At 34.8% G+C, this 13,100-nt stretch overlaps 1 protein-coding gene across 1 annotated transcript in view; it reads left to right on the top strand.

The window, feature by feature from the left end:
* The window catches only part of LOC120628698 (beta-glucuronidase), a 33,116-nt gene extending 20,089 nt beyond the window's left edge, over positions 1–13,027 (top strand). The window contains exons 4-13 of the mRNA XM_039897263.1: positions 5,385–5,554; positions 6,846–6,988; positions 8,096–8,283; positions 8,443–8,589; positions 8,830–9,002; positions 9,608–9,751; positions 9,933–10,017; positions 10,151–10,327; positions 10,483–10,621; positions 10,868–13,027. Coding sequence (XP_039753197.1) covers positions 5,385–5,554; positions 6,846–6,988; positions 8,096–8,283; positions 8,443–8,589; positions 8,830–9,002; positions 9,608–9,751; positions 9,933–10,017; positions 10,151–10,327; positions 10,483–10,621; positions 10,868–11,049 — 1,548 coding nt within the window. The 3' untranslated portion in view covers positions 11,050–13,027. The remainder of the gene's footprint in view (positions 1–5,384; positions 5,555–6,845; positions 6,989–8,095; positions 8,284–8,442; positions 8,590–8,829; positions 9,003–9,607; positions 9,752–9,932; positions 10,018–10,150; positions 10,328–10,482; positions 10,622–10,867) is intronic.
* Positions 13,028–13,100: the final 73 nt, after the last annotated feature.

Below are 13,100 nucleotides of genomic sequence, written 5' to 3'. Positions count from 1 at the left end.
TAGTTCATTGCCATAACTGTTTTTGTAACACATAAGTAATATTGTATCTATTCAGAATCTAATAACAGCGCACGGAGCGTGTCTTTTCTGGTAAACAATAGTTGTCCTCTAAGTTTTCCTACTAGATGCACATTTTAATAAATCGAATCGATTCAAAATATGCAATAATGCTTTCAACCTGAAATTAGAAAAAATCGCAGTATAAAAACCCTTTTCTTTCATTTTTGCGTGATAATGTAACAAACACAGCTCTAATTTATTACCTGTCCTAAAGCGGTCATAGCTTATTGGTAAGGACTTTGGCCTCACCCACGGCCGTAGTCCACCACGCTTCTAAGTTCGGATTTTTAGACTTCACACGCCTCTGAGAATTATCGAGGACTATCAGACATGCAGATTTTCCCACGATTATTTCCTTCTCCCCTTAGTGCAAATATATTGTTTTCAACCTTTTTATACTTACGGCAAAATTAAAAGTAATTTACGGAGGGCCGTATGCAGGTTTGCATCCTTACGCAATAGTCAAAAGTTTTCCAATAAAGCGCGAAAGTGGGATGGAACTGAATAAGGTGCACGTAACTGCTTTAATGTAGGTATCTATGTCAATCATCTGTCGCTAGGCAATTGGTCGGATAATTGGACAATTTGTCAGCTCGGGCGAGAGCGGTGTCGCGACCTGACTACGGAATGGGCCGACACACCCGCGTCTCTCAGTCAGGTGACCCATATTAACCCATGCTAAAATTGTATAATTCTTAACTTACTAGCTTTTGCTCGAAACTACGTCTGTTATTTATTTTCTAGGTATATATTCATAGGTTTGTTAAAAAACATTATGATAATGACTAACGTAATTGAGTGAGTACATTTTTATATTCACTTCATCTACTTCAGTTCATTAATGATACTAAAGATTAATGGCCCACTAAAGAGCACTTGTCTCCTCTTAGAATTAAAAGGGTCGAGGCCATCGCGAATTCGCACCCCTTTGAACTCTCAGGAATGCAGATTTCCTCAGTGTTTTACTTATCCGTTGAAAAATATACACATAACCACTGACGAGAACGAGGTTTCCATCCTCAAAAAAGACGGACTCAGATCTTAGGCCTCCTACGTTGTTCCAATGGGGGTTTGGAATATATTTTTAGAATATATATTATATATCTATTGTTAAATATATCTTTGTTAAATTTATGTAAGCCCGCATTTTAAAATCTTAATATGTCGCAGCACAATAGGAATTCATCAGTTTGTCGCAAAGACACGATTTGCCGAATGACGGCCGAGTGGCGCAGTGGGCAGCGACCCTGCTTTCTGAGTACAAGGTCGTGGGTTCGATTGCCACAACTGGAAAATGTTTGTGTGATGAACATGAATGTTTTTCAGTGTCTGGGTGTTTATCTGTATATTATAAAGTATTTATATGTATTATATTCATAAAAAAATATTCATCAGCTATCTCAGTACCCATAACACAAGCTACGCTTACTTTGGGGCTAGATAGCAAAGTGTGTATTGTCGTACTATAAAAAAAAAAGTATAAAAATTATTCTACGATATATACATATGTTAAATCAGAAACCGGAAACACATGAAGAATTACTCTATGTAGAGATACTCTTACGGTAGCGTCGCTGAATACTATAGTAGAACATTAACCTCAACATAATCGCATTAAATTAATGCAGTCGTAATAGGCTTAAACGGAGTCAGTCATTCACAATTGCTAGACACGTACCTACGTACTGACCTCTGTCAACTCATTTAAATCTTTATCTCAATAACTTCTGGTCAATGCTACGTTTCATAATCTTCGTTTCTTAATCGCGACTTCATATTCATTTAAATACCGATACATCTACACAACTAGTAAAAATATTTTCATAAATTCACTCCTATTTTCCTCCTAGACCTTTTCCCATTTACTTGGCGTCTGCCTTCCTTGTCCATTCGGCACGGTTATGATCGGCTGCCACCGTATGGTCACCTGGACGACTTTGGACGGACCACGTACCACCGTAAGAGTTTATCTGCGACCTTTTTTAACCGACTTACAGAAAGGAGGTTCTCAATTCGGCTGTATTTTTTTTCTACCACCCGATAACTTCTTCCTTTAATGGAAATATTTATTTAAGTTTATATATTGATATATATATTATTGGATATTTATACACATATATAAAAATATATATGTTTTAAGTAGGTATATAAATGTAGTATTAGTATGTATTGTATAAGTAATGTACATAATAAGCAAATTTGGATGTTACACTATCCCATTTTATGTAATATGTTTCTTAAACCAAAGTTGTCTGGAGGAGATCGCTTCAAGCGATAAGGCCGCCTTTGTGCATATGTTTTTTGTTATCGTTTATTATGCTAACCCGGTTATCTATTTGTATGTGCAATAAAGACTTCTTCTTCTTCTTTTTCTTCTTCTTTTGTTTATTTCGGTTCGTTTTCATTTTTCGCTACAGTGGTAAAATAAAAATCTGCCTTTCTATTAAAAGATATAGCGCACCTACACCTATCAGATACAAAAGAAAATAGTTTATATTGTGTTGTGTTATTATAGTGTAAAAAGGCATACCCACAAACCGACACACGAACAGACAAACAACCTATACAACCTCTTATCGCAAACGTATAGCACACTGCGGACATTTGCGAAAAATGTCCGGTAAATTTTTGTCAATGTTAATTTGAAATCAGGATTTTCAGATTCACATTTACAATGCAACATTATAAAAACGTCTCATTAGTTTTTTAAAGAATTAATCCGGTTAGGTATAATATATATGGTTAAGCACAAATAAATCCGCCTTCCGGGATTGCATAACTATTCAAGTGCAGGACACAAAATTTGTAGACCCTGAATCGAGATTTCACAGTCAAAAAATAACTCAGGGTAAAAACATATGTATCCGTTTATCCAGTCTTTTCTAATGACCAACCGTTATCAGATTTATTCACATTGTATCATTTAACAAGCCATAGAAATCTTGTAATACAATAGGTTGTAAACTGTATTGCGGTTATGATTTGAGACCGATCGTCACATCTAGGAACGCGGTATGATATATGAGACATGATATTCATGAAAGTCCTCGTCCAATATGATATTATGAAATCATGCCAGTTTTATTTTCGATTTGAACTGTAACATGTAACAACACTATGTTAAAAAAAAAATTGTTTCTAATAACTGAGAAAGTATAAAAACAATATTTACGGAATTTCATAGAATAGATAATACATAACAGTATATACGAATGCGTGTTTTGTACACTATACTCTGATGGAAAAGATAGGATTTGGGGTTACGATCATGGCCACGTTCGGGACCAAGGAAAATGACTAGATGCATATGAAATGATAGGCCAACTCTTGAGGGTGGAACTAAGATTCTTATTTCAGTAATTCAAGGTACATGTTTTCCGGCTTGTCCCGTAAAACAAAATCATTTCATTGACTTATATTTACCCCAAGCCTCTAGATATATAATTTCAGTAATGTTATACAAAGGTTCTTCTTTTGAAACCATAAGCAACAGAATCTGCATTCTTACGGAACAATACTTAACAAGGTATCTGAATATTAATAAACATTCGAAAAGATATACTTAGATTGTGCGAAGTTGGACGGCCCGTTATTGGTTTGTTTTGATCTAGCAAAGCAATATAAACTTAATGTAATGTCCAAATATATTTATTATAGTTTTAATTCCCTATTTGTTTTGAGTCTAATTATACGAAAGTTCTTGTTGGCATTTCATATAATTAACTTCCCCTCTAAAAGCTGTAAGAAAAAGAAGAAGTAATTTTCCATAGTGGAAATAACCCAAAAGGCGTACAATAAACAAACCTTTGTAGTTTGTTATCACAAACCTTGTTAAGCTAAATAACAAATTTAAGTTTCACAATATCAAACCCAAAAACCTTAAAAACACGTGCATCGCTGCGCTTATCTATCAGCCCCACTGAGTCAACAAGTAAATGCTAAATAGATTGTATTGACATAAGAAACTACTTGAAATAAATGAATGTATATTTGTTTTTTATTTGAAAACATGTCGAACGAATTCACTTATCAAAAATGATAACAGTGCAATCGTTAAGAGTAAATAGCGCGATACCCTCAATAAATTTCTAAAACCTTCCACTGTTTACAGTTTTGACCCAAAGAATATTAATCTATGAGATTTACTAGATGCTGTCACAACTTTGTAAGCATTGGTTTTTACAATTTTACAATTTACCTAACCTATTAGTATCGGTTACTTGGATGTAACCCTATTTAATAAAATAAACTGATAAGTACAACCTTTTCATCCAGTTATTTGAAACAGACACTGAGAAATGTGGCTTAGGCCCAAAAGATTAAAACATATTAAAGTTTATGAAAGAGAAAGCAAATTTATTGGTCCACCCAAAAAGTATATTTTCAAATTGATTTATCACGATATATACCAGAAAAGAAATATTTGAAAATGTATCTGCCTCAGAGTTGATTCAAATTTTGTTTGCTCGCTTTTAACGCCGCCTTAATTCCCTTCCGATTTTTGGAAAATCCTTTTATAGCAGTTGCCCTATAGGATATCTAGTGGGCTTTATAACTTCTGAGATTTTAGTCAGTGGAGCGTATTAACTTTTTGGTTATTATTTTAATTAATCCTGTATGCCTCTATTGCTGGACATAGACTTATCAGCCACTTCTTGCAAACTTTTTTTGCCGAAGGCTACTCCACTTAATTCGATAATTCACTAGATCGGTAACTACTCTGGTATTTCATATCGTGAATTTCTTAATTATAAGGTTCAGTTCATTATGGCAGATTTAACTAAAGGAACCCTTTGTAGAGCTAACTTTCCTACTGAGACTACGTTGAATTATAGTCAGCATCAGCGTCATCATATCAACCCATTACCGGCCCACTACACGGCTGTAGTAGACTTTCAGACCTGTAGGTTTCCTCACGAAGTTTTAATCGCACTTAACTTATAATAGTTTAGAAGTGCGAGCTTGGATTCAAACTCTGTCCCCCAAAAGTGAAGTTGAAGTCCTACCAACTGGGTTATCACCGTTTCTTCGAATTATAGTTTAGTTCATTGATTCATATTGTATCTCTAACAAGCGGTTCTTCCTTATTCATGCAATAATCGATGCAACAGCGATAATCGATGACCTATAATTGCACTTGCTTCTTGAAACAGTTAAACTTAATTATAGAACGAACTCAATTTGCTATGAGGATTGTACTTTAAGGTACCTTATGAGCTCAACTATCCAAGACTACGTTAAACGTAAGTCTCCTTATTTTCCAAACAATTAAGTAAGGCTGTTTAACTTTAACAACATATTATAACTGTAAGCTGTTCTTCCAGTGGGTGAACAGCAAACCGGTGAGCTACCACGAGATCGGTCACCTACCGTTCGAGGTCGAGATCACTGATATAATTAACTACAATAGCAGCAACCTCCTCACTGTCGTGGTCGACAACACTCTGCTCAGCGACACCGTACCACAAGGCACCATTCGGGATATTTTTGTTGGGTAAGTTATTTTTAGTAAACTTATTAATTTATACAGCAAATTACACTAAGTTATTCAAATGATCAACTTTATCAAGCATATAAAGGATTGCAAAGCTTATTTTTGAGACTTAATAAGCGCCAGATCTTTCTAGACGCGATTGAGCTCAGCGTTTGTGATACAACTCTACGAAAATATTTCGAATCTGATGCGATGCCAATGGTACTAAGGTTTCAATCAATACAGAAGTACTCAATTACGTTTTAACTGAGAAAATGTAGTCATAACAGGCTCTAAATTGGCGTATTTTATCTACTCAGTTCAAAGATAAAAATATAAAATTAAGAAATTATCCCAAGATATTATGTCCGATTAAACTCCACTTCCATTTTTCAATCTCGTTCTCTTTTTTTATCGTCCTTATGCAATTTGTCCTCATTTCAATGGATTTTATTAATAGATACTTGAAAGCATTGTCAAAAATTTCAAGGTTAATAATTATGAATTCAAGCCTCATTGAATGCGGTAAAATAGCGGAAAACTAACTGAAAGGCAACGAGTGCCGAATATTATTCATTAATTTTCACGCTTTGCAAATTTCAAAAGCCACTAACAGCTAAAAACATATTTTGAGGACAATAAACCAAATGAAAATAAGCCGCGACTTTATTCAAATCATTTCTTAGGGTTTAAGACAAAAAAGACCCAGACCCTTCGTAAAAGACCCAGTTAGTTTATCTACGAGATATACCTAAACATATTACAAAATTAAATGAATCCCTACAAGTGAGACCTTATCCTGCCAACGGCTTTACAGATTAATTATAGTCTTGCCCTCCATTTTCGTATTTTTAAGGAGTTGTATTGTCAAATTTATTTAAGATTTAGATGTCGAGTTAAATTTAAGGATGATTTTATAAACTTATTATTTTCTTTTAATTATAATATAGATCTGTTGTCGGGCTACTTTATGCGCGCGTTTTTTTCATCCTGTTTGTACCTTTTATTAAGAAACCATACAAAATTTTGCATACATTTGTTTGCTGTTGTGCCCTTCATAGGTAACAAAGAAGAGAACAAAAGTACCTATGTTTCCGCCACGCCAAATATCTCGTTACCAATTTTAATCAAGTGAAGCGGTAAAGCAAGTCAAAACCAAACAAACGACATTAACAAAAATATACGCCTTTATATTAAGAATTTCGTTTGTGTGCAATGACACCTAGAACACAAGCACACAAGCTGACCTCGAAGATGCTAATTCACTCATGATGTGAAGTTAAATACTCATATAAACGTGTCAATGTTTCAGTACGACAAAAGTGCGCCAGGAGCAGTCTTACACATTTGACTTCTTCAACTACGCCGGTATTCACCGGTCAGTCTTCCTCTACACCACGCCGCAAAATTACATAGACGATGTTGTCGTCAACACTGATATCCAGGGACTCACAGGTGACGTGAAAACTAAAACGAATGGTAGCTCAGTTACCCGGTAGCCATTTAATTAGTTACAGAGAGAAATAATGAAGTTTAACCTCATGATTATCACTAAGATAGTTAGAACAGGTTTTTTATAATACTGATAAGGGAGGAACTACGTCCTTCAGACCGGAACACAAATGGGCATGGCGGTATTTCTTCCCCGGACTAGGTCAGTCACATCAAACATAAAAAAAAAAAGTTTTTTATTAAATAAAAAACTCGCTTATTTCAGCAAAACGCAGGAAATAAGAGACTTTATTTTAAGATTGTAGAGTGCAGCTTTTATAGTCAAACTTTAGTTTCAACTATTTTCTAATATCTAGGTAGTCATAAGAGTTCCTCTATTTGAAAGTACGTAAGGCCTATTCATAATCCTTGAATAAATTACGCGGCACATTTATTGCAGGCTACGTGACAATGCAACGATCATATCTGCGTTGCACTGGATGGGACACAATAAGCTAACGGTTCGCGTCAATGAGGTTGCTGTATGCTACTATGAAATGCGATTTTTATACCGTATTTATCATACTGTATTATTAAAAGTCGATTAACGTAATAACTAGTTGACGATTTGCTACACTATAACCACGAAAATTAGGATGATTTAAATAATATGGTCAGCAAATTTACATTTGTCAAAGGTTTACTTTTACTTGTACATGTACTGTACCTAAATATGTTCATTCGGTACACTAAAGCTGTGCGCATATGTTTAGCCCGTCGTTATTCAAGTGAGTTTTTGGCAAATAAATTCAATGCTGTACTACTGTCAAGTTCGGTTGGTATAATTTCTAAAACTAGATTACTTCTAAATTCCTATGAGATTAGGTATATATTTAATGGCCACTATCCAAATCTAAGTGCCTTATTTGTCTGTGCTACGGGTAGTATGATTCTATTTACTATGTTCTTTGTGAACAAGGTTAGCACTTTTTTTAGACTTGTCAATTTAATTCTGGAGATATCATCCTTGAATTTTTATATTTTAGAATATGTTTACACAGATATTAATCTATTTAAGAGTAGTATTTTTTAGATAAAATCATGCTAACCTTTTACTTTATTTGCCTGCAGGCTTCGTGGTATATAACGTTACCTACAAGGGGGCCGCTGACGTGAACTGTCTTATCCAATTGTTTGATAAGAACGGAGTGCAAGTAGCTGGGGCGAATGAATGTGCTGGTCTTTTAGAGATTGGCAACGCCAATTTCTGGTGGGCTTATCTCATGCATTCTACTCCTGGTTACTTATACACGTTGAAGGTAACTTATAATTTAAATTTTTATTATATTTTCTTATCAGGCATAACTCGTGTCATAACTATATTATCATCAGTCTAAGATACAAGTTGCTAGCAAAAAAGCTATACTTACATACAAATTCTAATACTGGTTTAAAAATGTATATATTTTAATTTTCAGGCGTCTTTAATAGGTCCACTTGGAGAAATCTTAGATACTTACAACCTTAAAGTGGGCATTAGGACTATAACTTGGAGCAATACAACGATCTACCTCAACGATAAACCTATTTATTTAAGAGGCTTTGGGATGCACGAGGATTCCGACGTAAGTTGACAAATATTTTTCTTGTCAGTTTCTTTTATTTCTCTTACACTCCATACATATTTTTCTAGTCACTAATACTTTCCTATAAAAAATGTGTTAAAGAGTATTTTACATTTATAAATAAGAGGTTTTAAGTTTTATTTTATGATGATTGCTGCAATGAAATTAATGATTATATTTTCTATAAGCAATCCAAAACGTTGTCATTGTATAGCACTCGTAATACTTTTCATTCATCAGATACGTGGTAAAGGCTGGGATCCAGTGCTGTGGGTAAAAAACTTTAATTTAATCAAATGGGTAGGAGCTAATGCTTTCCGCACATCGCATTACCCTTACGCCGAAGAAATCTATCAGATGGCCGATGAACAGGGCATCATGATTATTGACGAATGCCCTAGCGTTGATACTGAGTAAGTACTAGGAAACATGGGCCAGCTATATAATGTAAAGGTTGGAAGGCCCATCAACAAACCCTGTACCACACCATGCAATAAAAATACTTACTGTAGCGGTCTTCACATTACAAAAACTAGATGGCGCTACAAAAATCCTGCATCGCGCTAGCGAAGTGTTCACGAAGAATGCCCATATATACAACTTCCAAAAATGAATGTTCGGACCTCGGTCCCCAAGCACGATCACCCGCTCGGAGGAAGATCTTCCTATTGTTACGGTCGAGCGTATCACCACAGCTCCCGCACACATACTGACTTGTAGTTGTCTACGTATTTTATTGCATGGTGTGATAACTTTTTAAGGAAAGCTAATCGACACCTAAAGTAGCTGCATCTGCGCACTTAATGGTTAATGTAAAATTCAGTCAAATAATAAATATATATTTAAAAGTAGCTTGTATTCATCATCCACACGAATGGCTCTTAATTTAATTTGATTCAACAGCAATCTTATTGTTTGCCTCATATTTTTTTGGTGTTGCACAAGGTTGCTTGATGGGCCTTAAGTCTCTTCGAATATACATTATTGTTAATTTATTTATTCTGTTGTATTATTCCAGCATATTCACGGACATTCTTCTAGAAAAACATAAGCAGTCGTTAACGGAACTGATTCGACGAGATAAGAACCACCCCAGTGTGATCATGTGGTCCATTTCTAATGAACCCAGATCCAGTAACTACAATGCTGACGCTTATTTTAAGTAAGAAGAGTTTTATTAATTATTAGTTGTTACCTAAGACTGCATCCACGTAAGCTTTTAGTTTTCTTTTAGAATAATCCATATAAAATCGTTGATACTTTCTTCAACCCTGTAATGGATTTAATTAACAAAAAGTACCTTTTATAATTTACTGAATAATTTAAAAAAAAAACTTTTGCAGGAAAGTTGTAAAACATGTTAAAACCATGGATTTATCAAGACCTGTTACCATCGCCATTTCTCAGCGTTATTTAAATGATAAATCTGTAAGTATATTCTTATATTTACAATCTGATAATTCTATATACACCACTGCTCATGGAATTACATTTAAATTTCCTAAAGTATAAACTGCTGAACTGAAAAGAGAGGAAAAATAATAGCTGGTTATATTTTCAGGGTCAATATTTAGATGTGATTTGTTTTAACCGATACAATGGTTGGTATGCAAATACCGGACAGCTATCAACTATAGCAACGAACGTATTTGATGAAGCTACGGCGTGGCATAGCAAACATAACAAACCCGTTATCATGAGTGAATACGGTGCTGATACTCTTGCTGGCCTTCATTTGGTAAGCTTAAACATAACCTTCCCTTCATCAATTTGTTCCGAAAGTTTCCGAGACGCGGATAAACATTTTTTTCCTATTTAAACCCCTAAGATAGCTTCTGATTTTATTTAACGTTTAAAAAACATTGTATTAAACCTTAATATTAATAATTACAGTTTCCGGAATACGTGTGGTCAGAAGAATATCAAGTCGCTTTGCTCTCAGAACACTTCAAAGCGTTCGATAAACTTCGTCACGCAGGGTTCTTCTCTGGAGAGCTCATTTGGAACTTCGCTGACTTTAAAACTGCGCAAAGTAAGTTCTACTGTGTACAAAACCCAGTGAAAAGACCTGACGTATCCACTTTCCTCTTCGATTTATTTGTTTAACAATATTGTAAGACAGTTCTTTGAAAACCTTAATTTCTCAAGTTTATTCGGATTAATTCATTGAAACAGGTGTCTAAAAGGGATTTTCAAATATATCTCGCTCAAATTGAAGCTGCCCAATTTAGTTTTCAACTAGACTGATGCATACTTATTAAGCTAACCATTTTTCCAGCAATAACACGAGTGGGCGGCAACAAAAAAGGTATCTTCACACGAGAGCGACAGCCGAAAGCTTCAGCGCATCACTTGAGAGCTAGATATCACGCAATTGCAGCTGCCGAAAACGGAACCCCTCCACCAGATCTCGCATACTACATCAGCGACAATAAACCCGTCCTGCATGCAGAGTTATAATAGATTGTAATAGATAAAATCTTTTAATGATTAATTTTCCTTTAACACGGTCAAATAAACTTTGCACTTCGCTGAAATGCGAGAAACAGACAAATATTTATGGTGTACCTACTGGTTATGTACATATTACTACGTTGATGGCACGATCCTGCTCTCTATATGCAAGTCCTGTAAACAATGGTCTGTAAGAGATTGCGTGCACCAATAAGACTGCCTTTGCATGCTGAGCAACTCGAAACAAAATCATGCTTACGTCCCGCTCTGGGTGCCTCTGTGTGATTTTCTCTGTTTCCCAGTATTAAAACTAGATGGCCCTCTTTCGATTCCATACAAATCCTAGTTAACTTCCACGCGATTGAATAAGTAAACGTAGGTAGAGTATGTCATTGCTTCGCTTTACTTTTCAAAGGACAATTGCAAAGCGCTTATTTGTCTCTGTAAAGTCAACATCTCCTAGGCTTCGGCAAGCGAAACGTGTGTAAAGAGTGTGTTGGAGATACTTGTTTAAAAAAATTGCGATCACACCGTGCAGGTTTGTCTGGTTGTGGCGAACTTCAGCAAAGCTTCATGCTTTCATATCATATCATGGACATCCGCAAAGTAGTGCCTCAAAGACTCCTTATTTTTAAATAAATTTGAAAATGTGAAATGTGAAAAAAAAAAAATTCGCGAAGTTGATACCGATATCCGGCGTAGGTACCGTCTTTTGTATGATATTCCTTTCGTTCGGAAAGAGAATAAAAATACTTTTAATATTTATGATCTTATTTGAAGGGTTATCAGTTCAACTTTTTTGCTTTTCACTCAATTGCCAGCCACACCTGCATTAAGTAAGTTTCTTCAACCATTGATCTCCGAAAACTGAGACATAAGGATAAACGTGTTTTATTATTTTGTTTTTACCTACACTTAGAGTAGATGTCAATTTATAATGTTTAAACCACTAAGCTACGGTTCTCTGTTTCGAACCGTAGCTAAGTGGTTATAAATACCTGCCGGGTATTAATTTTAAATGCACTTAAAAAATATATACATTTTATAAACGAGTTGTTTCGAAAAGTACCAAGGGTATGATTATATTTTCGAGAATATACTAAAAAGTATCCATGGGCTTGAGGCGTGTGTATAATAAAACCGGCTAAGTGTGAGTTGAACTTGTTCACGAAGTGTTAGTAGCATGGTGCAACATGAAAAAGCTTAGATACATGTTTCTTGTATGCTCATACATTACATATATGCAACTTTTTTTGTGAAAATTTGAACTACCTTCTATGGTGGTTCTAGAGATACTGACACATCGAAAGACGCGTACGGACGGACGGATGGATCGGCTTAGTAATAATGTCCCGTTGCCACCCTTCGCGTACGTAAACCTACAAAAGTAGCAACTATACATATGGAAAATGAACTACCTTGAGAACCAATGGCATTTAAGTTTAATTTATTTTATCAGTAACTTGTTTTTATCAGTAATTGGGCATTTATTGGATAAGCTTTAGAAGTGTTTTACACAGTACGTTTCCTTTTTAGAGTTCCGTAGTCAACAAAGAACCCTTATCCTGTCTACATTGCGCAAGGCCCGACACACACTTTACCAGTTTTTTTATTAAATACTTATTTATTTGTATCTACAACAACAGAGCTTAGAACATAAGTAGGTACATTTGTATAAAATTTAAAGAACGATATGACATAATATATCTAGAGATAAGATAGACTTTGTGCCCACCAACGAAAACTTAAAATAGATATATCTACATAATATCATGCAAACGGTGTTTTAATTTATTAAATAAACATGTGTTTAATTCTTAATAGAAAAAAAAAAATTAGTTAGAAGAATAATAGCTGTTGTAGGTATCTCTAGTATTAATGTTACTATACCTAGGTACTAATTATTTTTACGTTCTGTCGAGTTAAAGTGTATGTAGATAATAATAATTATGTAATGCAGTTTTGTAAATATTTATTAAGTGTAATTTTCAAGTACAAAATTAAACAAACTTTGTTGTCTTAATTCACCGTTATTCTACCCTCCATAGGTAGAGGTA

This window comes from Pararge aegeria, chromosome 13, assembly GCF_905163445.1.
Source record: "Pararge aegeria chromosome 13, ilParAegt1.1, whole genome shotgun sequence".
NCBI lineage: Eukaryota > Metazoa > Arthropoda > Insecta > Lepidoptera > Nymphalidae > Pararge > Pararge aegeria.
The sequence above is the reverse complement of the archived record's forward strand: the minus strand, read 5'-3'. Positions and strand labels throughout refer to the sequence as shown.